Source organism: Schizosaccharomyces octosporus, assembly GCF_000150505.1.
Source record: "Schizosaccharomyces octosporus yFS286 unplaced genomic scaffold supercont6.1, whole genome shotgun sequence".
Classification (NCBI taxonomy): Eukaryota; Fungi; Ascomycota; class Schizosaccharomycetes; order Schizosaccharomycetales; family Schizosaccharomycetaceae; genus Schizosaccharomyces; species Schizosaccharomyces octosporus.
This window is the reverse complement of record NW_013185619.1, coordinates 2,095,698-2,120,897: the sequence shown is the minus strand read 5'-3', so window position 1 is coordinate 2,120,897 and position 25,200 is coordinate 2,095,698. Positions and strand designations below refer to the sequence as shown.

The 25,200-nt window shown below is 36.9% G+C and overlaps 15 protein-coding genes across 15 annotated transcripts; 6 read left to right on the top strand and 9 right to left on the bottom strand.

The window, feature by feature from the left end:
* Positions 1 to 21: 21 nt before the first annotated feature.
* Positions 22 to 1,424, top strand: SOCG_03512 (RNA polymerase II transcription termination factor). The gene is made up of 4 exons (XM_013162000.1): positions 22 to 232; positions 285 to 385; positions 457 to 651; positions 711 to 1,424. The coding sequence occupies exons 1-4, from the start codon at positions 85 to 87 to the stop codon at positions 1,362 to 1,364; spliced, it is 1,098 nt and encodes a 365-aa protein (XP_013017454.1). The 5' UTR covers positions 22 to 84; the 3' UTR covers positions 1,365 to 1,424.
* SOCG_03511 (CAMK protein kinase Ppk27) lies at positions 1,413 to 2,858 on the top strand. Its single transcript, XM_013161999.1, has one exon. It carries the CDS (start codon positions 1,543 to 1,545, stop codon positions 2,764 to 2,766), a length of 1,224 nt encoding a protein of 407 aa, XP_013017453.1. The 5' UTR covers positions 1,413 to 1,542; the 3' UTR covers positions 2,767 to 2,858.
* SOCG_03510 (chaperonin-containing T-complex theta subunit Cct8) lies at positions 2,755 to 4,910 on the bottom strand. Its single transcript, XM_013161998.1, has 5 exons — positions 4,686 to 4,910; positions 4,580 to 4,619; positions 4,403 to 4,524; positions 3,163 to 4,329; positions 2,755 to 3,115 (listed from the first exon to the last, which is right to left on the bottom strand). Exons 1-5 carry the CDS (start codon positions 4,806 to 4,808, stop codon positions 2,927 to 2,929), a joined length of 1,641 nt encoding a protein of 546 aa, XP_013017452.1. The 5' UTR covers positions 4,809 to 4,910; the 3' UTR covers positions 2,755 to 2,926.
* Positions 4,911 to 5,167: 257 nt separating this feature from the next.
* SOCG_03509 (complexed with Cdc5 protein Cwf15) lies at positions 5,168 to 6,198 on the bottom strand. The gene is made up of 2 exons (XM_013161997.1): positions 6,133 to 6,198; positions 5,168 to 6,079 (listed from the first exon to the last, which is right to left on the bottom strand). Exons 1-2 carry the CDS (start codon positions 6,145 to 6,147, stop codon positions 5,300 to 5,302), a joined length of 795 nt encoding a protein of 264 aa, XP_013017451.1. The 5' UTR covers positions 6,148 to 6,198; the 3' UTR covers positions 5,168 to 5,299.
* Positions 6,199 to 6,243: 45 nt separating this feature from the next.
* Positions 6,244 to 8,642, bottom strand: SOCG_03508 (carboxypeptidase). The gene is made up of 2 exons (XM_013161996.1): positions 6,970 to 8,642; positions 6,244 to 6,917 (listed from the first exon to the last, which is right to left on the bottom strand). Exons 1-2 carry the CDS (start codon positions 8,329 to 8,331, stop codon positions 6,819 to 6,821), a joined length of 1,461 nt encoding a protein of 486 aa, XP_013017450.1. The 5' UTR covers positions 8,332 to 8,642; the 3' UTR covers positions 6,244 to 6,818.
* On the bottom strand, positions 8,639 to 10,665 carry SOCG_03507 (ubiquitin). Its single transcript, XM_013161995.1, has one exon. It carries the CDS (start codon positions 9,428 to 9,430, stop codon positions 8,738 to 8,740), a length of 693 nt encoding a protein of 230 aa, XP_013017449.1. The 5' UTR covers positions 9,431 to 10,665; the 3' UTR covers positions 8,639 to 8,737.
* On the top strand, positions 10,555 to 11,555 carry SOCG_03506 (Erg28 protein). The gene is made up of 3 exons (XM_013161994.1): positions 10,555 to 10,947; positions 11,032 to 11,122; positions 11,179 to 11,555. The coding sequence occupies exons 1-3, from the start codon at positions 10,788 to 10,790 to the stop codon at positions 11,354 to 11,356; spliced, it is 429 nt and encodes a 142-aa protein (XP_013017448.1). The 5' UTR covers positions 10,555 to 10,787; the 3' UTR covers positions 11,357 to 11,555.
* Positions 11,482 to 12,943, bottom strand: SOCG_03505 (anamorsin family protein). The gene has a single exon (XM_013161993.1). The coding sequence runs from the start codon at positions 12,612 to 12,614 to the stop codon at positions 11,721 to 11,723; it is 894 nt and encodes a 297-aa protein (XP_013017447.1). The 5' UTR covers positions 12,615 to 12,943; the 3' UTR covers positions 11,482 to 11,720.
* A 620-nt stretch (positions 12,944 to 13,563) lies between these two features.
* Positions 13,564 to 15,315, top strand: SOCG_03504 (uncharacterized protein). The gene is made up of 3 exons (XM_013161992.1): positions 13,564 to 13,922; positions 14,108 to 14,137; positions 14,186 to 15,315. Exons 1-3 carry the CDS (start codon positions 13,880 to 13,882, stop codon positions 15,247 to 15,249), a joined length of 1,137 nt encoding a protein of 378 aa, XP_013017446.1. The 5' UTR covers positions 13,564 to 13,879; the 3' UTR covers positions 15,250 to 15,315.
* Positions 15,316 to 15,372: 57 nt separating this feature from the next.
* SOCG_03503 (Gtr1/RagA G protein Gtr1) lies at positions 15,373 to 16,640 on the bottom strand. The gene has a single exon (XM_013161991.1). The coding sequence runs from the start codon at positions 16,439 to 16,441 to the stop codon at positions 15,527 to 15,529; it is 915 nt and encodes a 304-aa protein (XP_013017445.1). The 5' UTR covers positions 16,442 to 16,640; the 3' UTR covers positions 15,373 to 15,526.
* A 347-nt stretch (positions 16,641 to 16,987) lies between these two features.
* Positions 16,988 to 19,051, bottom strand: SOCG_03501 (ubiquinone biosynthesis protein Coq7). The gene has a single exon (XM_013161989.1). It carries the CDS (start codon positions 18,818 to 18,820, stop codon positions 18,182 to 18,184), a length of 639 nt encoding a protein of 212 aa, XP_013017443.1. The 5' UTR covers positions 18,821 to 19,051; the 3' UTR covers positions 16,988 to 18,181.
* Positions 17,111 to 18,051, top strand: SOCG_03502 (DNA-directed RNA polymerase II complex subunit Rpb4). The gene is made up of 4 exons (XM_013161990.1): positions 17,111 to 17,312; positions 17,364 to 17,469; positions 17,523 to 17,600; positions 17,659 to 18,051. Exons 1-4 carry the CDS (start codon positions 17,261 to 17,263, stop codon positions 17,828 to 17,830), a joined length of 408 nt encoding a protein of 135 aa, XP_013017444.1. The 5' UTR covers positions 17,111 to 17,260; the 3' UTR covers positions 17,831 to 18,051.
* A 517-nt stretch (positions 19,052 to 19,568) lies between the features above and the next one.
* Positions 19,569 to 20,643, top strand: SOCG_03500 (phosphatidyl-N-methylethanolamine N- methyltransferase). The gene is made up of 2 exons (XM_013161988.1): positions 19,569 to 20,271; positions 20,332 to 20,643. The coding sequence occupies exons 1-2, from the start codon at positions 19,742 to 19,744 to the stop codon at positions 20,390 to 20,392; spliced, it is 591 nt and encodes a 196-aa protein (XP_013017442.1). The 5' UTR covers positions 19,569 to 19,741; the 3' UTR covers positions 20,393 to 20,643.
* On the bottom strand, positions 20,504 to 22,848 carry SOCG_03499 (pre-rRNA processing protein Esf1). Its single transcript, XM_013161987.1, has one exon. The coding sequence runs from the start codon at positions 22,748 to 22,750 to the stop codon at positions 20,714 to 20,716; it is 2,037 nt and encodes a 678-aa protein (XP_013017441.1). The 5' UTR covers positions 22,751 to 22,848; the 3' UTR covers positions 20,504 to 20,713.
* A 241-nt stretch (positions 22,849 to 23,089) lies between these two features.
* SOCG_03498 (DNA polymerase delta subunit Cdc27) lies at positions 23,090 to 25,003 on the bottom strand. The gene is made up of 5 exons (XM_013161986.1): positions 24,490 to 25,003; positions 24,383 to 24,438; positions 24,105 to 24,339; positions 23,951 to 24,058; positions 23,090 to 23,905 (listed from the first exon to the last, which is right to left on the bottom strand). Exons 1-5 carry the CDS (start codon positions 24,541 to 24,543, stop codon positions 23,231 to 23,233), a joined length of 1,128 nt encoding a protein of 375 aa, XP_013017440.1. The 5' UTR covers positions 24,544 to 25,003; the 3' UTR covers positions 23,090 to 23,230.
* Between the last annotated feature and the right edge of the window lie 197 nt (positions 25,004 to 25,200).

Below are 25,200 nucleotides of genomic sequence, written 5' to 3'. Positions count from 1 at the left end.
TCATTTTGTCTATGTCGCCTCTTTTGTCGTGATGACTGCATCCCATTTTGACACTAGGTATGGTTTTTTCCACCACAAGCTAGAATGGCACTTACTCCAGAAATTGTTTCGGCGAAGTTGGTGACCTTAAATGAGACCCAGGAAAGCATAACAGGAATCGCACATTGGGTTATTTATCACAAACGATATGCGAACGAAATTATTCAACTTTGGCTAGAATCACTACGCGAAGGTTTGCAACTATGAAGACATTACCGTCAAATTCAGTTTATTAACATACTCAGCACCCTCTAATAAAAAACTACTTTTATTGTATTTGATTAATGAAGTCGTCCAACAGTCTCGTGTGAAAAAAATCACTGACTTAATTGACGCTGTCGCGCCGGTACGTGTAACCTCCAAAAAAAGCCCGATGTCGGTAAAATAAAACTTCATTTAACTAACTTTGCTATTTAGTTCGTTGTCGAAGCTGTTTCACAAGCATATGCAAGTGTTCCCTCTACCATCAAAACAAAGATTAAATACGTATATGATGTTTGGTGCCAAAGAGCGATATTTTCAAAAAAAATTCTATCAGATCTTCAAAATAAATTTATGGAAGCCGATTATAATCGCCTTGGTCAACCTTCAGCTGTCGATCAGCCCGAATGGGTAAGCAATTTTTATTCGCTCCTTCACAGATGATATAAATTCTGACTTTTATGTTTTAGTTGTCTCTTTCTAGGCGCTTCGTGGACGCATCAATTCATGCAAAATCTTCTGCGACAACCAAAAGCGCTGTTGATGTCTTGTACAAGTCGTATGAAGAAAAATCATCCGATGACCCAGAGTTAAATGAAAAGTTCAAAGCTCAACTTGTGAATGCCGTATCGTCTTGCGAAAGAACACACCGTCTCAGCGTTGAATCTCGTCTGGCTTTAATATCCTCTTTAGAAACATTGTTGGACAATCAAAGACAGCAAGTACAGAGAGAGGAAGCAAACATTTCAGAATTGACAAGTATACTTGCAGTCGTCGAAGGAAAAAACCCTTCTATCAATCAGAACCCTATAGACACCAACAACTCAACAGATCCCAGTTATAACAGTGATGATGCATATTCTCCTGAAGTAGACTCTTATTCTCCTCCTATTGATCATGCTCCTTACTCAACTGATCTTCATCCGGTCGAGCCATCCTTTTCTCCACTTCCTCCTTCAGTTGCTTCAACCCACAGCGAGAAAAACAATATCAGTGAAAATCCGACAAAGGAAAGTGTGGAACATCAACAGAAAGAACCAACAGACGATTTTCAAAATTTTCAAAAAGAGGGATCAGCTTCCTCTGAAGATTCTATAGCTGCAGGACTTTATCCTGACAATTAATATTTAATTTTTCTTCTAATTTACCGACTTCTTAGTTTATAGTCTCTTGTGATATAAAACGTAACTATCTTTGTTATAAATTACTCATTGACGTACTTCAAACTTCTATCTTTAACTAGTGTACATATTTACTTCAGTTGTTTGGAAACCTATAAAAGTATCAAAATAATGTGAATTGATGTTTCAGGATAATAATTTTTTGGATAATAATGAACAAAGTCAACAGAAAATTACTGAAAAGCCACAGTTTTTGCGACCCGTCAAGTATTCAAACGCCAATACAAGCAATTCCTCCAAAAGAGCTTTAATTGAGGAAACAAATATACAAAGGGATAATTTACTATCAAGTTATTCGCGTCTTTTTGAATTAGAAGTGAATTCCGTATTATATCCAAGCAATCATAAATTTTTTTACAGCCTACCAACTGAATCCGAAACTGGGCTTGTTTATAAATATGATCCACATATTGAATTGGATTGGATGATTAAAAAGCAACTACCTTCAGGTCATCAAAGGGACGTCTTTCTAGTTACAAGTTCAAAAGATTCCTCCGAAAGGCAACCTCTTATAGTAAAAAAGCTATTGTGCAATTCCAAGCCCAAAATTTTATCTACTTCTTTCAAAGGGTTTTTACAAGAAATTAAGGTATTGTCTTCTTTACGGCATCGTGGAATTGTTAACCTCATCAATTATTATCTTTCTCCGTCAGATATTCTATTAGCAGAATCATTCTATGAAGGAGGTGACCTTTATGAATGCACCAGATTCAACTATTCAAGTTTTTCTCCAAATTTTGTAGCTAGGATCTTTGGTGAAATCGTTCAGGCTGTCGCTTTTTTGCACGATCAACTTCTTGTGCACCGTGATCTAAAGCTGGAAAATATTTTATTAACTAAAAAATATAAAGAGCTTAAGGGTGCTGAAGATTTGAAGTCTTTCCGGTTTCCGTTAATCAAAGTTTCTGATTTTGAATTCTCTAAATTTGTCGATAAAGAAAATCATATTGTACAATCCGAGTACGGAAGCCCAGAATACGCAGCACCGGAAGTTTACCTTGGTATTGCCCATGACGGATATAAAGCTGATTGCTGGTCACTGGGTATCCTTTTATTTGCAATGATGGAGGGCCGCTTGCCTTTTGACGCTGTGCCGCCCTTTGAAGATGAACCTCAGGTACGTATCAAAAGATATGTTCAAAGGTTGGTTCGTCTTAGTTATAGTTGGATTCGTTGTAAACCATTGGAAGAACAGGAGCATGAAGTTGCTGGATGTTCCATTACTCGTTTGGATACATGGATTGAAGCACGCGCTTTAGTTCAATCATTACTTATACATAGGGATAGTCGCCCTTACTCTGAAGAACTACTAAGGAATTCATGGATTAATGATAATTTCAAGTAACCTGTAGTTTCATTAAATAATACGACGTTACGCTCTAGATACTTAATTGTTACTATTGTAAAACTCTACATTTACAACATTCAATAACTGCCATGCAAAAATAAACCACTTCTTTCATTGTACCTTGAAAATTTCGTAATTTTGATTTCAAACAAAATTATTAATCATCATCCCAGTTTGGATTAGGTCCAGGAGGTTTAGGACCACCAGCAGGTTTTGACATAACGACTTGGTCAACGTTCAAAACTGTCAACACGGCTTCTGTTGCAAGTCGAATTGCAGAGTGTTTGGCAGCCAACACATCAAACAACTGACCTTCCTTAGCATCCAAAAGGCCTTCTTCCTCACACTAAAAAGTAAATCGTTAGCATAGTAACATATAATCTTTTAACTTACTTCAACGTCAACTCCAATGGATTCACCACCCTCCTTTTGATGAGCGGCATATAACTTGCTCAAAATGTCTGTAGGATCAAGACCGGCATTTTCTGAAATAGTTCTAGGTACAACTTCAAAAGCCTCGCCGTATTGCTTTATAGCATGCTGATAAATTCCCGGGGTTTTTTCACCAATTGATATAAGTCTAGTACAAAGTTGCATGTCGCTTGCTCCTGCACCGTAAAGTAAACGATTGTCCTTTACAAGAGCCTTAACAATATTAACACCATCGTCTATAGCACGTTCAATATCATCCAAATAAGTCTTAGTAGCACCACGTAAGACAATCGTAGCAGTTCTTGTTATATCTTCCACTTGACGGAAGACGGTAACACGATCCCCACCAATTTCTATGGTCTCAACAACGTCGACAGAACCCATCTCTTCCGGCATAGGAACACCGACACGAGACAAAGGAGTAGCTCCGACGACACGGCATAAGCGACGAAGATCAAATTTACTAGGAACGCGCACGACTGCAATTTCAAAACGATTCAAATAATGCAAAACTAAATCATTGACATTTCCACCAGTAACAACAACACGAACACCAGCATCATGAATTTCCTTAATATGGGACTCGATTTGTTCTTCTTCACCTTTAGAGAAATCAAGCATTTCTTGAGCATTATGCAACAAAACGGTACCCTTAGTCTCAGTTTGAGAAATATCCAAAGGGCAGGAGAAAACGGCCACTTTAGCCTTCTTAGCCCGTTGCACACTTCCTTCTGGCTCTCTAGGGAGGACCATACCCTTTACGACTTGAGAATTGTAAAGACTTCCACCCATAATCTTCACAACTCGGATGTTATCAACATTAAATTTTGAAGGATCTTTAGGAAGAACAGTAAGGATAGCTTTAGCAACTAAGTCTGAAAGAAAATCTTCGTTACCGTATTGCTTAGAAGAGATACAAGTGCGAATAGCCTTAATTAAATCTCCTTCATTTTCTACTGCTTCAATCTTGTCGGCAACAATTTCATCTAATGCTTTTGTGACATGGCTATATGCCATATCAAATCCTTTTGCGATTTCCGAAGGGGTTAAGCCCATACGAATCATGTTTTCGGTCTTTGCTAACAATTCACCACAAAAAACGATTACGAAATTTGCAGCATCACCGAGCTAATGATGTTAGTGAAAGAATTAATGACGCGTTTCAACTGCATTTCCGCAGAGAACAACAATATCTACTTACTTCGTTTTCTTGTTGTTTAGTAGCATCAACAACGAGTTTGGCTGCAGGATGAATGACTTCTAGTTCTTTTATAATGGTTGCAGCATCGTTTGTGAGAAATGTTTGCTGAAGATGGTTTACAACTTCATCGAGTTAGCCAACAACATCAAAAAACAAGTTTATTTGGTGAATGCGTACCAATTTTATTTTTTCCATTAGGTCCCAAAGATGTTCTAGTCTGTTTAGGTTAGTACAACGGTCCTCTATATAAAATGAAAAAGCGTCTTCCAAGACACCAACGTACTATCTCAGACAATTCACGAATTGCATGGCAGTTACGAATCACGGCATCTTCGACACCTTGCATGATTCTATAGCCTTCGCGAAATAATTGAGGCCCAGAGGCCTTAGGAACTCGCAAAGCCATTTCTTTTTGCTTCTAGACAGGGGTTGCGGTCGTGGTAAGAGAAAAGTTACCCAGCTACCGATGGAATTTCATTCAAGTAGAGTTATGCTTTCCTTCGTTGCAAATCGTTACTAAATATAACGTCGCACAAACATAATGCGGTATTACTTTTTAGCGTATAACGCGCCATACATTCCTATTTTGTAGACAAATTCATTACGAAATGAGATGCTTTTTTTTGGTAGACAAAATCAGTTGAAAACTTGACAAACGAATCGTATATAATGAATTTATATCAACCAAAGTCAATAATGATATGAAAGACGAATACCACGAATAGACAGTAATGCAACCTTACTACGGGATTATGCATGTTAGATGTAGGCATCACTTGTCATGTGTTTTACTTATTTGGAATAAAATTATAGCATTATTTCTATACTGTACAGTAGTTATGAAGATTAAATAAAAAAAAAAAAAAAAAAAACACCAAGTTGCCGTAGGCAGAGAAATCACCGAACAAATCTAGAAAGAAACTTCCTGTGGAAGTCACTTCGCAACATGTCATTTACAAATCCTTGTCTGGGTTGATCATCAACACCTTTGTGGGTATTTTTAAACACGACGTCTTCATCCCAACGGCGTTTAACTTGAAAAGAACCGGTAGATGAGTTGTTTAGTAGTACATTGCCATAAGCTATTTCACGCTCACGTTTTTCTTGTTCTTCTTTTTTTTCTTCCATTTCCTGTCTTTCTTTTTCTTTCTGCCGCTCTTGTTTTATGTTTTCAAGTTCTCGAAGAAGTTGTGCTGTCTCATCTTCCTCCTCATCATCATCGTCAGAACTAGATTCACTCATTGATTCTCTCATCTCTTCATTAGTAGTCTTCAATCGTTTTTCTTCCGGTGAGTTTGATCCTTCTCCATCTTTGTCTTCCACTTCTGAATCACTCTCACTTTCACTAGTATCAGCGTCTTCTTCCAAAGTTTTCCTCAATAGCGCTTCATAATCCACCTTGTCCTCAGATTCATTTGATTTAGCTTCAGGATTTGCCTCAATGGCAGCTGGTGCTTCAGGACGTTTATCGCTAGAAGCCCCATGCTCGCGATTAGCAAAATGAGAAGCTTCTGCGCGTAGTAATTGGTCTCGAAAATCCCTTTTAGATAGTTCTTCTTGCGTTCCTTGCTTTGCTTTTCTGTATTTGAGCTTTAAATGGGCTGGCAATGCACGACTGGCGGTAATTCTTGTCGGAGCCATCTCTGAGGTACCCCGAGCGGGATCAAATTGTGGTCTCTATTTAACATTGTTAGTTTATACTTTTTAAGAAGAATTATTTATTATCGTACATGAGCCGTCGTCATTTTTATTTATAAGTATGTAACTAGATGGTTTGAAGTAGTTACTGTAAACTGTGCAGGAAGGTTATTACTATAGATTTTATGAAAAATATCTCATAATATTAAAATAGTGTACAGCCTCTTTATTATTATTGTATGCTTATGGGCTAAAATATACTGAATCTTTCATGTCATTCAGTTCGTTTAGTTAATATAAGTAAGTAAAAAGTATACATTAGAAAAGAAACTATAAAAAGTCGGAATATATTCAAATTAATAGGAGGAAAGTCAAATAAGATTGATAGGTAATCCAACTGGAGCGACTTCTTCGAGACGATAGCGTTTTGAAAATTACCTATAGTATCTTCAATTGAGTCACTACTCATATATATATTTTAAAGCGAGAACAAGCAAAATAGGGGACCAGATCCTTCAATACGTCTTCAGTCTTCGGAGTCACCTGTGGATGAAGCTAGCGGTAAGCTTAATTTATACAAATTTCCATTAGTATATTAAGTTTCCACGTATCGAAAAGATCGTATTGAAATTAGTATCTAAACAACACCGACACCTTCATTCCAGATAAACAAGCGCACAAAATAAATAATATCCAAGTTAAACATATAAGACCGAGTAGTCAAAAATCTAAAACTCATGACAACAACCAAAAATAACAACGCAAAGAAAAGAGCTCTTTAGTACGCAGCTTCTGATATAAATTGACCATAGTAAAGAAGCATGGCATAAAATTCACGAGACGTAGGTACGATCTCACGAGCTGGTAGCAGGTATCCCTAAGATGTTGTTAATATCATTACGAAGAACTAAATATACACAATTACTCACATAGTCACCAACATCGCGAAGACGTATTGTAAATGGCCACCGAACTTCTGCGTTGAAGTATGCAAAGTCAATTGCAGCACCAGGATGGTAATGCTTATGAATACCATCAAACGGTATACATGCCTGTTGGTGAGAATATAGTCGACCGTGTACCTGATGAAGCACTTTCGTCAAACCCATTGCTAGTTCTTGAAAATTCTCGTCATCTGCAGGGAGTAAATCACAACTATACGCATAAGGCCATAAGACCGATTGAGAATAGGAATGTATGTCTAAAAATCCAACGGTACTTTTTTTCTCCTTTGGTAATGTATTAGAAATTAAATTAAACATGGCAAATGTTTCATTAGCCTCAAAAGGTTCAAGACCGCCAAATAGTTCGTCACAAGGATTTCCTTGCCCATTAAATCCGAATCCCCAATTATTGTCAATATTAATTCCTTTGCAGTTTGAATTTTTTAGGCTTTGTCTGTTCTTCGTCCAAAAACGATCTTCTGACCAAGTATAAGCATAGCCATCCACATTCAGAACAGGTACAATGATCCACTCAAATTTATCAAGCAATTTTCTCACACGATTGTCCGAATCATACTGGGCTACTAATTTCCATGCAGAGTAGCATAATGTTGGAATAGATATCCACTCACGCGCATGAGCAGTACCCTGTAAAATTATCACCTCCTTTTTTTCATCCTTATTTGGAATTCGTCCATGGATTCTCAGTGCAAGTATAGATCGGCCTTCAGCGGTGGTTCCCAATGAAGTAAGTTCACATAAATCACTATACATAGATGCTAGTAATCGAAGGTAAGAATTGATAGCTTCAAGATTTTGGTAATTCTTATAAAACTCCTCTGTGTATTTTAGGTATAACTTTGAAAATGGTTCTTGGGGCATGGTTGAAAGAGTATTGAAATCCAAAGGAGGTAGGTTCTTCGTTTCTTGTCCGCTAGACATGCTGTTGGCAAGTACCATAGAAACATTCGATATTAGAACTTTATGGTTAGGGATCATTGAAATCATCTCCTTTGCAACTTCTCGACGCAGTCGAATATCAGTATAGCGGGAACCCGTATTCCAGATGTCAAGGTTCCGGCTTTCAGCATACAATAGGACCTCCCTAGTCGCATCATTACCTTCATGATAAAATCGAATTACTTGGTCGTTTTGATATTTGGCATTCATGTTCGCCCATATCCCTGAGGATCCTTCGTCAAGGACTTCCCAATTCGAACTTTTAGGTTCCCATATAGAATTGCGAAACTTTTGACTGTTACCAAAATCCAAGTAAATACATATAACAGTGATCAAAAGTATTAATGGTGCAAACACATATGCACAAAGTTTCAACGTTCTACTCATAGTAATCACAGCTGAAGTGGTTCAGGACGTATAAATCAATTAAGCATATAGATTACAGACTAATACCTTCAAAAAGGAATATATTCTCAAAAGACAATTTTATAGACGTAACAATTCAAATTCCATGGATTGACTACGCATATTACACTTAACGAACTCTAACGTAGCTGTTTGCTAATAAGTATTCTTATCTTATCAATTTGTTGAATATAGGGAATCATCATAATTCAGATTACAAAATATTAAGCCTCATACAAAAACAAAATGCTTACATACTTAAAGAAATTCATCAAATAATGTTAACAATATTTTAAGCATCTGAAAAGTCATGAAAAAGATACCATTTAATCAACTACTTTGTCAAAAAACTAATCGAAAAGCAAGCGTTACCAGAAACACAATCAGTTTATAGACACCCACCACGAAGACGGAGCACCAAGTGAAGCGTAGATTCCTTTTGGATGTTGTAGTCAGAAAGAGTACGTCCATCTTCCAATTGCTTACCAGCAAAAATTAGACGCTGCTGGTCAGGAGGAATTCCTTCTTTGTCTTGGATTTTGCTCTTGACATTATCAATAGTATCGGAAGACTCAACCTCCAATGTAATGGTCTTACCAGTTAAGGTCTTGACAAAAATCTGCATACCACCACGGAGACGGAGCACCAAGTGAAGAGTAGACTCCTTTTGGATGTTGTAGTCAGAAAGAGTACGTCCATCTTCCAATTGCTTACCAGCAAAAATTAGACGCTGTTGGTCAGGAGGAATTCCTTCTTTGTCTTGGATTTTGCTCTTGACATTATCAATAGTATCGGAAGACTCAACCTCCAATGTAATGGTCTTACCAGTTAAGGTCTTGACAAAAATCTGCATACCACCACGGAGACGGAGCACCAAGTGAAGAGTAGACTCCTTTTGGATGTTGTAGTCAGAAAGAGTACGTCCATCTTCCAATTGCTTACCAGCAAAAATTAGACGCTGTTGGTCAGGAGGAATTCCTTCTTTGTCTTGGATTTTGCTCTTGACATTATCAATAGTATCGGAAGATTCAACCTCCAAGGTAATGGTCTTACCGGTTAAAGTCTTGACAAAAATCTGCATTATAAGAAAAGGATGTGGTTCGTTTCACGATAAAGAGGGATCAATGCCTATATATATACGGTGACGCCACTTTTCTTTATAATCAGTCCGCATTCGAATCATCCATTCTATACAGCTAATCATATCTGTTGATTTTCCTTGTAAAAACTATGTATAAAAACATCAATGTATGCATTCACAATTGACGCTTAGCATCTGTTTCAATGCTGGTACTCGTCCGCATTCTTTGTTCCCAGCTTCTAGTGCCAGCAGGGAATGTGGCACGCTTCCTGAAATGAATCGAAGGTGACGTCGTCACTTAACATCTGAAATACGCTTTATACTGTGCTTATTTATCGTGTTCAACATCGTTAACTAGATAACGAAACCAAAAATATCCCGTTAAATTCTCGCACTGAACCTTACGAGAATGTTGTTAAACTGCATACCAAAGGAACTGTCGATATCGTTAAGTTCCAAAATACGTTTCTGCTTAACATAAGAATGGTTGCAACTTTCAGTATCAAAGACAGGAATCGCTCGTTGTCTTGGCATTGAACGCGTATACATGGCACTTTTAACCGACAGGTTCAGTGAAATACTAATCAACTTGTTTGTTGTTCAATTCAACAGGGCAAGTTCATGAAAGTCCATTCCATAAAACTGTCGCGTAAGATTTTAGAAACGTCGAAACAAATATTCGCAAACGTCAACTGACTAACCGCTATTCTTTCACATAGCGTACTCTCCCATGACTGAAACAGAAACTACAATTTAATACAGGTTATGTATGAACAAAACTAAATAGTATATGGACGCGTCGTGTGTGATCAAAATTTTGTGACTGGGTTATAGCTTCACTAGAACAAGCTCAAATTAAGCGATTTCAGTGCGAATTGTATACTATACTATGTGTAATGTTTGCCTTTTCTATTTGTACTTATTATTGATGAATTGAAAATAAAAGCGCTGTGTAGTTTTTAGTAGCGTAAGAGCCACAAGAGTCGCAATGGGGAAATGAAAAATTGTTAGAAGATCCCTCATACTGGGTCGTAACTAGAAGGTGTTCAAAGACGTACTTGTAATAAAATCCATAGACATCATAATTGAATTTTCTTAATTAATATATGTATGTATGTGTGCATAGAAGCTTATGAAGTAAGGTGTTGATTGAGTTTTGTAGGCTAAGGTGCAAACAACGCGATTTTCAATTTATTGAATTTTATAAAACCTACCAAAGAAAAAGAATAAATTTTGTATAGAAAAAAAAAGTGTCTTTGTTAATCAGTTGGATCTTCCATGGTCCTTTCAACCACATTAGTGGTACTCGTTTACCACTCCTTTAAGTCTTACCATACCATTCATTGTTTGACTCATCATGGTTTTCTCTACCGTTGCTTCGTTCGTTTTAGATAATCTTCCTGAAGGAACATTAGCTAAATGGAACTTGTTGGTCGGATTTGCTGCCATTTTCAATACCATCCAATCCTACCTAACTCCCAAGCTTACGCAGCGTGTATACAGTAATTCTAAAGAAGGTAAGACTTCAAATGTCGAAAGATTTTACCATTTTCGTCAATTATCATCCTCCAAATGGTGCGATTACTAACTTATATACATAGTAAATGGATTACAAGGCCGCACCTTTGGTCTTTGGACTTTTTTGAGTGCACTTGTTCGTGCTTACTGTGCCTACCATATGTCAAATGCAGAGTAAGTCAACACTTTGGCATACTGTAAGTTTTGTATTAATCGGTTGTCTGTTTTAGTATTTACTTTATCTGCCAATGTACCTATTACTTGGCTAGCTTCCATTTTTTGAGTGAATGGCTTCTCTTCCGCAGTGCAAACATGGGTGCTGGCTTGCTCAGCCCGATTATTGTGTCAACCATAAGTATAATTTGGATGGCGAAGGAGAAACAAACCTATCTTGGTCTAACAGCCTAAAGTTAAAGATTGCGCATATACCCAAATGCAGGGATTAGCCTCAACTCATTAAAGGGCTGGCTACGTTTAAATATATAAGCTGTTTCTTTTGCATGAAAATATAGACTAAAAAAATTTATGCATAAGCTTCAAGCTATCTCGATATAATGGTTCATACTACGATCTAATGAATCTATTTTTCGATTGTAACACCTTTACTTAAACCAGTTTAAATAAAAATAACAGCACCTGACCAAAAAAGAATGCGACTGAATCATAAATTAAGAGGTAAAACAAAGACAGGAAGGGGAGGAATATACTAAACTACATGTACATATGAAAACTTTCACGAGATAAGTTTCTATAGTCATTCTTGATCGAAATTTTAAAGGTCGTCAGCCATCCAAGACATCTTATCGCGGTTTTCCGCCAAAACAATTGGGTCACCGGGATTGAAAGCCGGAAGACCAATGTACGGACAGCCACTGCAGCGGAAAGCATCGCCCAGATAGCAATTTCCGCAACTAGAGACAGCATTCTTGCTCTTTAACTTTTCGGTAAAGTCAATCTCGCTGGTATCGTTCAGTTTTACGGTTTCCAATTGAGCTGATGCCTTTGAAGATTCCTTTTGTTCCATTTCACGTAAACCGCAAGTGCAGTTCTTGCAAGCACGCTTCTTCTTGTTAGGGGCAGGCTTGCATTCTGGCGGGCGAAGGACATTGTCACCAGTACGATCAGCTTCATCAATGAGCTCGTCCTCGTCAATGACGTCCTGATCTTCTTCGTCTTCTCCATCTTTAATTGAGGATAAAGCAGCCTGTTTATCAGACTTTGAAAAATCCAATGGCTTTGTAGTTTCTTTCGATGTTCCATCCTTAGAGCGGTTTAGTTTAATGGGTACAGCCTCCACTTGAGCAGGGCGAGACAGTATCCATGGGTCCTTGGACTCAATCATCCAACCAGCCATTAAAGCCGTCATTTCGAAAGATCCGTCATTGTTACCAACAGATGAATGCACGCGTAAATTGCCACCTGGCTGAACGCAAGCAAACACTTGAGGAAAAATAGGAGTCAACACAGATGACCAGTCGGCTGTGTCCAAAGCAACAATCACGGAAATGTACTTGTTCACCGGTAAGGTCACTAAATTTGACTGAACACGGTCAATCATTTGCAATTCCCGTTCACTATTGGGATCAATGAGACTTAAGACATGCTTTAATTCCTGTTCAGACGATGCAAAACTAGGGGAAGTCAAAACCAAAGTTGACGATTGCATATTGATGAAAATGTAAATTAATAACGCAGATTATTAAATTAAATAATTCTATTGTTCCTGAATAGGATAAGGCGACAAAAAAAACCAGATATATAGCAATTCAATTCGAAGAGAAATTGCTTATTCGCCTTCAATTTGTTTCAAGTCTCCAATAATAAACGATGATGGCCGATACTATCTATATTACTTTAGCAGTACCTGAAAGAATATGCTAAGGATACCCGCGTCTCTTGGAGTAGAAAGATTAAGGAAATGGTCAACTAAAATTGTGCCTAGTCTCTGTACTATATATTTGCCAGCAGTTGTGATCTTGATTAGGTAAAGCAAAAATTTCTTCTTTCTTATAGGTCTAACATACCACCAACCAATAATTCAGTGAATTGCGTTATTGTACACTATGTCATAATATAAAAGAATACCGTGCTATGCAGCCATACGTTAATTAACTCGTTATTCCGTCGATTGGTTTGTTTACACTTCTATGTTTATGTTTTATAAATCAATGGTTAATAAATAGTGACTATAATTTTGCTTCTTTAAAGAAATAATAAAGAGTAAAAACAAAAAAAAATACTTTTTTGTGTGAGGATAGCTTAGATAATGTTCCAGAAAATTATGGTAGAGCTGCCATTCATTACTTATAAACACTCCTTGTGTAGTACAAAAACAATCTCTTTAGAATAGTTGTAAACTTAAGTATCTTTCAATAACTTTCTAGTAGAATTTTATTTCGATTTTAGCGACAGGTTCTTTTTGATTATAGAATGGCGATTTCAGCGTTTGTTTGCCAACAATGTCTTAGTCGCCTCTACAGTTACAAGAGTTGATTCCTTAATTTTTGTTGCTTTATTTACAAAATGTTATATTTCATGAGATGCTAGACTTGGACTGTCGCGTTTAGTTTAATACATAATCCTATGAGTATCGATGGCATAGTGCTACTACTACTTGTCATTAACCACCAACGCAACTTTTTCTTGGTAGAATCCAGAGTGTAGTTTTGACATATATTATTGTAACAATTTTTCTTTATTTGTTGTTTTTCTAAAAAAGAAAATCGTAAAGGTCAAAAACTGGCTTAGTTTTGGTTAGAAAAGGTCTAATTGAAAAAACTTGGTTGTTTTTTTTTTTTTTTTTGGACTAGACAGGCTTATTTTATTTCGGCCTTTCTTGTTTCTCTACCTTAAATTATTATTGTTCTACTATTTAGTTGTTTCAAAACTTAAACTGTATTTATATGCTGTTCATATTAAATTATTAAAAGGATGGACGAACAGCAATTACTACAACAAATCGCCTCCCTCGCTGGTAAGTCGTTTTTCATTGTTCTTCCTTTCTTATGGCGCTATTTGTTTGACTTGTGTTCATTCTATGCAAAAGATGTTTCTTGCAACCTTTTTCCCTCCTAAACAGTAGCATAACGCATACAACAACTGTTGATGAACATTGGTTTTCTTTACCATTTATGGAGGCATCCATTACTAACATTTTAGGTGCAATTAATACGTATAAAAATCAACAAGGTATGGTGACTTTCATTGACGATTGGCGTCCGCTAATATTGTCTTTAGGTCATGCCGATCCTCCAGAGAATCAGGCCGCAAAATGGAAAACAAGGAAGGTTCCTCGTGCTTCCTCTCGAAATCAGTCGCTTGTTGTGAATCCTTCTCTAAAGGCCGGCCGGCCATTGGATTCATCTGCACCCTACTCTATTCCCTCAAAACATCATGACCTAAAAAGTAACGATGCTTCCTCTTCGGATACTTCTCAGTTTATATCCAAAAAGGACCGCCATATGCAGCTTATTCGTAAAAATATTTTCGAACTTGACCTACAGGCCCGACAGGCTAGTTTAGAGGCCCATCGTGAGAAAATCAAGAAAGAACGAAAAGCGCGTCTCCAAAGCTATATACAAAACAATCTAAAAAGTGGAAGAAAGCAATTGTTAACTATAGATGAGCGCTCCTACTTAGCTGATTTTTCTGGTATTAATTTTTTGGAATACGTTGATGAAAATCCAAGCCCTCCAAAGCACTTTTATTGGAATAACAAAGCTTATTTACAAACAAAGAAAAATTTGTACAAAGAGGTAGGAAGCTCACCGTCAAGTGTCTACTGCCGATATTATAATTCTAGTGGCTATTGTGCAAACGGTTCATCATGTATGTATTTGCATGATCCTACGAGGAGAATGATTTGTCCAAAATTTTTAAATGAGAAATGTTCGAAAGGTGAAATGTGTAGCCTATCGCATGATTTGGACACGAAGCGGATTCCTGCTTGCTATTACTTTTTGCAGGGCAAATGCAACAATGTCAATTGCCGTTATGTCCATGTACACTATTCCGAGACTGCACCAATTTGTTTTGAATTCGCCAAATATAGCTATTGCGAGCTTGGTACTTCGTGCAAAGAAAAACACGTTCTTCAGTGTAGCGAATTTGCAATGAATGGTTCTTGCGCTAATCCCCAATGCCGTTTATATCATGGAACCCTTGAGAAAAATGGTGATCGAGAGTCAGATGACGAGCGAAAAGATATAAAAACTTTAGCTACTAATAATGCTGGTGTAGATCAGAAATCAACAAGTGAGAATCAGTCAGTAGACGAAAACATCGATTTTATATCCCTTTAGATACACTTTAATATAGGTTAGTCGATAGAATGAGATGAATAATAATGCGGAATTAATGATATCAATTTAGCTTATACATGCCTAAGAATGTTGTTTTATACTACATTTGTCAAGTTTAAATACGTTCAGTAGAAAACCACTTTCAACAAAAGCATCATTATAATTATGTTATAAACTAAGACTAGCATGGTTATATTTAACCATCTATATATCAATGAACGAAGAAAATGAATTAAACACAGAAGAAATCATTGATCATACAACTTATGTGAAACAACTAGTTTTGAGAGTTGTTGGCCTTCGAGGTTTCAATATACCGACGAGCGCTTTGTATATTCATGAGAGTAGCAGCGGATTCGATTTCAGGGTCCGCTATAACCACTAGTATGTATGTATCTTCAGTATAGGGAACAATAAAGGCAGAGAAATTTCCACCCCGGAGTTCAAAAGTAGTGAATTGTGCCTGCATTTTGCTACAGCTTAATTTAAATTGCTTTACGATATTGCTAATTTTTTCGAACCTATGCGTATCAACAGCAACGGTTTCATCAGAAGAGTAAGAAGAAATCACCAAAAATGTAGTCCTCTCAAACAAAACAACTTCGGCGGCTTCCGCTGCTTTACAGAATTCCCGAAGATGAGATTCCAAAGTAGGAGTATTCGGAATCAATGTATATACAATCGCTGACCATGCCTTAAACAAGGTTTCATCCCAGATAGAAGTAGCTAGACATGTCGTGTTCAATTCTTTACTAGCCTCTAACAGAATAGCTTTCCGTTCTTCAAACACCAAATCTCTTAGATCTTCCTGGACCAAGTCCATCTTGTGGATAAGACAAAAAACTCTAGCCTGAGGACTATTGGCTATGGTAGCTTCTAAGCAATTCCTAAAAGTTACCAAATCTCTCTCGAATTCTCTAGATTCGACATCAAAAACATAAATGAGCACCTGAACATTTCTGAAGATGTGGTCTCTTTGGGCAGACAAATAGTTTTCCATAAACGCTTCTTGACCACCACAGTCCCATAAGTTCAAAACTAAGTTTCCAAGAAATCGGACGTGTGAATGTTCAATATCGATTGTAGCTCCTAATCTTCGAGTATTCTTTGCAACATAATTGCTAAAGACAATACTTCGCATGGAGCTTTTGCCGCTTCCACTGCGACCCATTAACAGGACCTTCTTTCTCATAATAAGAAAATGTACTAAATTAGGATTGAGGTTGTTGCTGTTTCTTGATCAATACAACCGTTAACCTTGCAAGTTCCCCGGCATCTATATGCACACTGACAAAACGAATATAGTCTCGACTAATGAGAATGAAAATTTATAAAGTAGAGCAATTCAAAAACTTTTCTAATTGTAAGTCTCTTTGATAACAGAAAGTAATACTTTCCACTTCTGTTGAAACGATTCTGACGAAAAAGCGACCAATCCCCGAATTAGCAATATCGGCATAATATATTATCTTATAGAAAACCACGTAAATCCATTAGACGTAGTGATGGCTATAACTCTTTAAAGTGTAAGAAAAATAAACTAAAAATTCAAACAATTATCACATGAAAAAGAAAAATTTTGGGCGGAGGCGATTTGTTGAGAAGAAGTAAAGCTGCTCTAGAAGTCGATAACTTAAGCTATCATTTCATCAACAATGAGATACCTTGATTAAATTCAATGAACCATTACATACTTATTTTTGGTTTCTTAATGTTGTTACATAATGACTATAGTCTTTTTGGGTGAATTCCATACATACAAGTATATGAATATAACTAGCTAATATTATTTGTTTATCACCGTGGTTTCATAGACACCGGTAAACCAAGTAAGGAGGGAATCATTACTTCGGTAAATCATCAAGGCTTCCCTTCTGGCACTTGCAGACAACTCAAGAAAAACTGAAAGGTGAAGGGGGACTAAACAATTTAATTTAAGGAAGCATTTTTTATATTTTATTCAGTTTCGCAATATCCAGGAGGGAAGATTTAGGAAAGCACAAGAAACAGAATGCCTAGAGCAATTTTTGAAGAAGATGCAACCCAACTAAAATTAGGACCAGGTGTGTTGTTATTGTTAAATGTAACAAGGTACAATAGTCTAACATGAGAAGAGTTTGAAAATGAAGATATGCTCACAGTTTCGGAGGCCAAAATCCTAATTGATACGGTGATGGCACAAAGGACAAGAGAAGCGAATGCAGAAATTCCTATGACTGAGTATGCTCATTGAGATTAAAATAAAATGAAGGATTCTTACTAACATTTAAAAGTGTCATGAAAAAGACGCTTTCCTATTTTAATGTATTCGGAAGATTCAAAACCGCAGAATCTACCTACGCTTGCGAAAGGTATGAAGGATTCGGAATATTTTTGAGCCTATATTGTTAATATTTGTTTTTATTTTAGAATATTAGGAAATCGATTCCATAAATATGAACGTGCTCAATTAGGAACACTATGCTGTGAAGATGCAGAAGAAGCGCGGACACTGATTCCAAGTTTGTCAAACAAAATTGACGATGAGAGTTTACAAGGCATTTTGGATGAACTGTCTACCTTACGAAAATTCCAAGAATAAAAGTAATAATTGCTAAAAGAGGCGAAAGATTAACTCCAGTTCCCTCAGTGATAAAAGACAGGCCTTGAACACGTTTGTTTTCATATGCTATGATCAAATTAATTGTTTGGAAACATAAAAGGATATTGAAAGGTCTTTGTTTTTTCTTTTTTTTTTGCATAAATATAGACATGACTTACTTTTTAAGCATCTCGTATAATGGAAAATAGACAATTGGTGCAAAAGTTAAGCTGTTGTAAAATATCATAGATATATGTAATTTAAATGCTTTATGATGTCTTTAAGGGAAGAACTTGCAATCTACAAGCATAAAGCTTCATTGCTGCTTCTTGCCAAGGTTTTGTATGAAAGCTAAAAGCGCTTACACAACCAAATGGCTGCTTGACAACCAGCTTGTATAGCATTATTCAAAAGGCCATGAGCAGGCGCCTCTTTGGCATTCCAGTCGTCGACGGCGGTATTGAGATGTTCTAGCTCATCATCTCGGAATTCTGCCAAGTCATCACGAAGCTTTTCTAGTTCTGGTGCCGCATCGTTCAAATGAACGGTATCACGAAGTTGATCATTATAATGACCCCCAATGGCGGTTTCAACTGCCTCTGTGCAGGCCATAGCGGCTTTCGTACCTAAAAGAGCTGTGCCAGCACCCAATGCGAATCCAGCCACGTCCCAAAAGGGTCGAAGTAGAGTAGGTCTTACTCGATTCTCGAGAATATAATTATCAAAAGTTTTTAAATGATGCTTTTCTTGATCCCACATATGTTGAATGGTGGGTGCAACTTTCGGGTCGGTAAATTGGAGAATAAAGTATTGTCCTTTATAAATTTGATTAGCACCGAGTTCTCCAGCCTGGTCTACTCGAATGACTTGGTCTAAAACTCTTGAGTCCTGTTGACTCAATTCCTTGGGAGCCGTGGATAGTGACCTAAAGATATTCATTGGAACTGTTCGGTTCCAAGGAGACAAAAGGAAACGTTTTGCGACAAACATATTTAAAAGCAATAAACCTAGTGTGCTTGTAACGGACCTTATTTTTCCTAAACCGGACTCGTGAGATTTCAAGAACAAAGCAGAATCTGTTTACGTTTCCGACAACCTGTGCTAAACCTCACTCCAACTGCAAATTGGTTTGACAAAATAAGTTAATTTTCGCTTGGACAACTCCTACGTCTTTTACTAAATGAATAAGGAGGGTAAGAACACATGAATTGATCAATAATCCTAACATACGTTTTGTGGTAACAAAATAACATCCTCCTCCTTACGATGCGTAAAACATTTCTTTAACACTTCCTTCAATATAATATCATTTTACTTGTGAAAGACGAAAACAGAAATTTATAAAAGGAAAAGTACAAAAGAATACGAGAAGATCTTATGACTGAATTAAACGAATTTTTAAAATACAATTAAACAGCCATGGATTTTAACTGATTATGTTGACGACAAAGTTGTGATTGATTTCTAGGGCTGCTCTAATAAGCATTTCCTCTGCATTATGGATACGTCTGTTTGCATTATATTCTTTTTTATTTCCTGTTTTGTTATAAAATGGGTAAATTTTTTGCTTTAAAGAGTCAGCAGATGTGGATAAACACAGGTCATTTGGTTTTCTCTTTTGAAATCAGCAAAGATCAGGTTTTCGCGAAAAAACTAGCTTCCTTACAGATTTCGATAATTTTACGCTCCAATTCACTTGATATTTCTTTATTTTCAATGCAGCTTCCTTTCTTTTCTTCTTCCTTCTTTGTTTATATTCGCTCTTGTTACTCCAGAGGTACATCAGATAGGATGATGTCAAGAAACGCAGTCGCAGCGATATCCACCTTTATTCCCATCCATTGTCTTACCATTTCTAGATTTATCTTACATTTATTTGATCTGTTTCTATTCTAATACAATTTTTCTAGAATGCCTTTAATCGAATTCAACAAGTCTTTGCTTATTGCTGCCATCTCTATTGGCTTGAATCCATTGCTTTGGAATATAGCTGCGCGTTCCGAGTATAACAACAAGACGTTGACAAAACTTGCAAATGGGAACTCACTGAAAGCCTGTTATGCATTAGCTGCATGTATTTTCGTTGGCGGAATCGTTCGTGATTTAATCTTCCAAAACGCTTTAAAGTATCAATCTGGCTTTGACTTGCTTTATCACCCTATCGTCCAATTCGTATCTAAGGTTTTGTTTTATGTGGGAAGTATTTTGGTTTTGTCGAGTATGTACAAGTTGGGTATCGTTGGAACCTACCTAGGCGACTATTTTGGTTTCCTTCTTCCAGCACGCGTCAGTGGATTTCCATTCAACGTAACCGAAAATCCAATGTATAATGGCTCTACAATTTGCTTTTTCTCTACAGCCCTTCGCTACGGTAAGCCTGCCGGTCTCCTATTATCTTTAGAAGTTTTCCTTGTTTACCGCCTAGCACTGATGTTTGAAGAGTACGTTTTTTTTATACTTTTATTTTTCCCAACAAAACGAACATTTTACTAACTTTATAGACCTTTTACTGCGAAAATATACGCAGCTCGTGATCAATATCATGGCAAAAAATCCAATTAATGGATTTTCTTCTTTTACGACAATACCAAACACCCTATGTTTACGCATGAGAAACCAAACTTTCATAGGCGCTTGTGGTTTTCCCTAGAATAAAAGAAACAGCTGATGTTTCTTGAGTTAATTTCATTTACTTTTTAGGGAAACATTACTATGTTTCAACGAAAATTATATTCCTTTCATTCGCTTACTTTTGAGTATTTCAAGAACCATGTACCTATATTATTATAATGTCTAATTACTTGTAACCCAAAAATCAGATTTTTAAACCAATTTTCCAAAAAAAAACCAAAAGATCAATATAAAACTTATTACCCATATCCTTTATTTTTTAGCCCTTTTAATGGATTGTACGATTCTGTTGAGGTCCTGGCTCTTGTCTTGCTTGGCAGGACCACGCTTTTTCACGTTCTTCTCCACCTTTCCTTCGTCAACTTGTTCTAAACTATGCTCTCGGCGTTTCAATCTTTCGTTCATGATCTTTTCTGTTGTCTTGGTTTTCTTGAAATGAGGATTGGTAGGATCGATAGCAAAGTTGTGATTAGAATACAACGCTTCAAATCGAGGATCAGCGACATTAACATCAAAACCTTCTTGTAGACCCTCCAACTCAGCAGCTTTCTTCTTCTGCTTACGTCCCTTTTTGCTCTTCTCGGCCTTCATAATACTCTTCATATCAAAATGATCAAGATGTTCCGAATTATCCGCATCTTCTTTCACTATCGCTTCAAGCTCATCTTTTGTTGCGGCATTGGGATCTTCCTCAACTTCTTTTTGTTTTGTAGTTTTCTTCTTACGGTTCTTCAGAGAATTATCTTGGAAAAATTCGTCATCAAAGCCAAGATCTTCTTTCTTTCCTTCATTTGCTTCCTCTTGTCTAGACTTCCTCAACTCTTTCCTACGTTGCTTTCTTTCAGCAGCCTTACGCTTATATTTCTCAATGGTAGTTTCTTCTTCTTCACCTCCTTTATCTTCCGTTTCATCCAATCCAGAAGTAAAAGTCACTTCCATATCACCTTTTCCACCTTCTGAGTTACCAGGCTCCTCAAATGGGTTACGCTCCGCTTCATCTACTCCATCTCCGTTCAACAGTTTCTGGTAACGAGAGCGCAACTCATCAGTATCTTCATCCTCAGATTCGCTAGATGCAACATACGCACTGAAATCCAAATCCTCAAGGTCTTGAGAAGTAAACGCCTTTTTAATTAAATCCTTTCGATTTGGATCATCTGCATCCCAAGAAAGCTTTACCTTTGAGTGCTGTAAGGCATCAGTTACAAATTCACGAGGCTCGTATTTTTCAGGAACCTTGGTACATACTTCCCTCGGCTCATCTTCTTCGAAACTGACGCCATCAGGAATAAAACGCAAGTCATATATGTTTGCTGTTGTCTCGAATTCAGCTCCATCACAAGCATTGTATATAGCTTTCGCGGTACGAATACTATCGCATTCAACAACTGCATAGAAATAACGGAGTCTTTCCAATTGATATTGTCGTAATTTTACCATGTCAAATTCAGCGCCCAAATCCTCTTCGACTAAACCAGCTTGATCGTCATCAGATTCGGATTCTTCCTTTTCATCAAAGCCATATTTTTGGGCTTCCTGGAGTTCACTGGAAGTAGAATTGTCATTCTTTGGAGCGAAAATTTCACGAGGAGGTCCTTGGACGTGCTCAACACTAAGTCGTTGTTTGCCGAATTCACTAGGATAAACAGAAACCTTTAATAACTTTCCAGATGGGGGACAAAAAGAAGAAAGAGCCGCAAACAGATCAACCGCTTCGATATTATCCCAATCCATATTCACGACGGCTATTCTGCTAGTTTCGCTTCCGCGAGGAATACGATCCTCACTTTCTAAACCAGCAAGTTGGGTAACTTCTGGTTGCACTTCAGTCTCGCTTTCTTCGTCACTTTCATCACTTTCCGAAGTACTTACAACGCCCTCACCACGAGCTGGATCAAAAACGGGCTCTTCCTCTTCATCCTCCGAACTCTCTGACTCCGATGAAGCTTCTTCTTCTTCTTCATCTTCTTCTCTTTCACCTGCTTTATTTTTATCCTCATCAGATTCTTCAGAAGAGGAATCCTTATCCTCAACATCGTAGAGTCTTTCAATCTCCTTTGCCGATTTATCCTGTTTTAGTTTTCTTCCATACTTATCCACACTAGCAGAGGTTTTAAAATCCTTGTCGTCTTTCAATGATTTGAAACGTTCATCAACTCTAACTTTTAAATTGCCACGGCGAACTTTTGAAAATCTGGGATCAGAATGAACAGATTGAAAACGAGGGTCATTAACAACTTGTTTTCCATCATTTGAATTTCTATTAATTGGCTTTCTCTGGTTCCCCATTGTTGGTTCTAGCACAGAGTGTAGGTTTTTTGAAGTGTTGTATGGGTATAGGTGGAAGTATAAATCTTTGGACAGTAAGCGCAAGACTTGGCATAAAAGTATATTACCCTACGGGTATTTAAATTTTCCTGTAGAAGGATAAGATGTTTTTTATAAAAGTGTTTTTAACTCAACATTAGTAACAGAACGCTGATTAATTTGTATTCATATTTGAATGAAGATGTAAACATTGCTAACCAATATACAAATGAAACATTTTTCTTTTCTTTTTAGCTAGAAAATAACACGTCAAGAATGTTTGAATTCCAATGCATACTAGAGTTTAATATCTAGTTCTACTAAGATGCAGATAACGCTTATTATTAACAACAGTATTTCAAGAGCCTGGTTATCTTCTTAATTTAATCTACTCTGCTCATTACTTTCTATCTCTATTGACGCTAGCTGAATACAACTCAATTGAAAGGATAAATAATTACCTTACTTCTTTCCAAAAAAGGACATGATAGATTTCTGTTGGCGATTTCCACCCTGCTGAGGTCCACTTTTTTTACGGACAGGGGGATTTGATGCTTTAGTCTTCGGAGCAGGAGCCTGTTTGGGTTTTTCATTTTCGTCCTCAGAAAATGATTCCCAAGCCTGTTCTTCTTTTGTAATTAAGAATCCTTCGTCATCATGAGTAGTGACCGTATTGGTAACTTTACGCTTACCACGTTTCCGTCCATTGGATATAGAAGTTATAGTTTCTTGGGCTTCAGGTGATGTATCCGTCGACGGTCTATTTGATTCTATGTCAATGCTCTCTGGTTCCTCGTGACTGACAGCGGCAGAAGTAGCCGATTTTCTTGCTTCATCAATTGAATCATGACTGTCGTCCATATCCATGATACTCTTCAAATCGTCATTCTCCTTTCTCAGCTGATTTGTTTGTAATTCAGATTTTCTCGAGAAACCGGCTGGCACTGATTTATTCTCGGAGTCTGCCGATGCTTTACTGTCAGTCGAATTCTTCCGTGAGTTTGAAGGTTTCACATTTCTGAACATATTTGAAGAGCTTGTCTTCGACTTTTTCAGATCCACTTCGGAGGGTTCCTTTTTGACACTAGGAGGTGCTTTAGCGGAGTGTGATATCGCTTTCGTTTTTAGGTTTCGTGGCTAAAATGGAAAGTTAATTAATTTTGAAAGCCTTAAATTACATACTCTTGAATTTTCATTATGTATGAACCCATATATTTCACATTGCTCTTTTTGGTATATAGCATCATTTCCTCGTAAATTGTAAATGATGGGCAGTAACTCATCAAAATCCTTATATACATTAGTCAAAGAAGCTTATTACATTTAAGTGACTTACGACGACTCGATTTGCCGATAGAGCATAAATTTGAGTCTTGTATCCCTCTTCGAATTGACTGCATACGTCCGGGAGAGATTCTTTTGTTGCAAGAGCATATTGAGTAAGGAAATCTGATGACAGGCTGTCTGACTCGCTGTCCAAATCTACCAAGGAAGTAGGGTCTTTTGGCACCCCATGGATAATATACACTGGATAAAGTTGGTCGTTTTCTTCGTAGAATGCCTTCAAATAACTAAAGTATTAGATAAGATCATAATTAGTATATTCAACCTTACTTTTGAGCATCTTGGACAGGTATCTTTAGACTTAAACTAAGCACAGTCTCCGTCACCTATCAGCATTAGTAAAATGCAGTTAGCCACCAAGAAATATGATTTTTTACCGCTGATGAATCGTTTATAATATTTATTTCTAAGTACTTCTTCCATTCTTCCATTTTTAAGAATTGTGAAGTTCTTATAGTAGGGAAGTGGAGTGTAAAGTTGATTGAAAATGCCGCCTTTCTAAGAACCTTTAGACTCTGTTACCAAAAAAAAAAAATAGAAAGGATTAATTAAAAAACGTTGTCGTTTAGTCTAGTTCAACTCAGTACATAGACGAAACTAGAAAAAGTTACTGGTTTTACACAGCGTTTTCTTACCAAACACATGTAAATTAATTTCAAACAGATTTACTCCATACATGAAGCATTATGGAACAAGAAAATATGTTATCTTGTCCTGGATACTCGAATAGCTATACTAATCAATCGATCGTCAAAATTTAAGAAAACATATTTTTAAATATAATGTGACTCTAATATTAATTTGATTTCTCTCAATACAATCTCATCGAAAAATCATAAATGACTATGAAAGCACCAGTCACTGTATTATTCATAACGGACGTACTTGAGTATGAAAGGAGAAAATACAATTATTTTTATTTTAAGGATACTTTAAATAATATGAAGACGTCCACGAGAAGTGTTGCATATTGTTTTTTTTTGTTTACATCGTACTATAGAGTGTTCATGCAAAGTTGTTACCTGTTGTGACTCGATAGTATTGAAATATATAACTTACTATTATTAGGATTCGAGAGAGACTCTGGG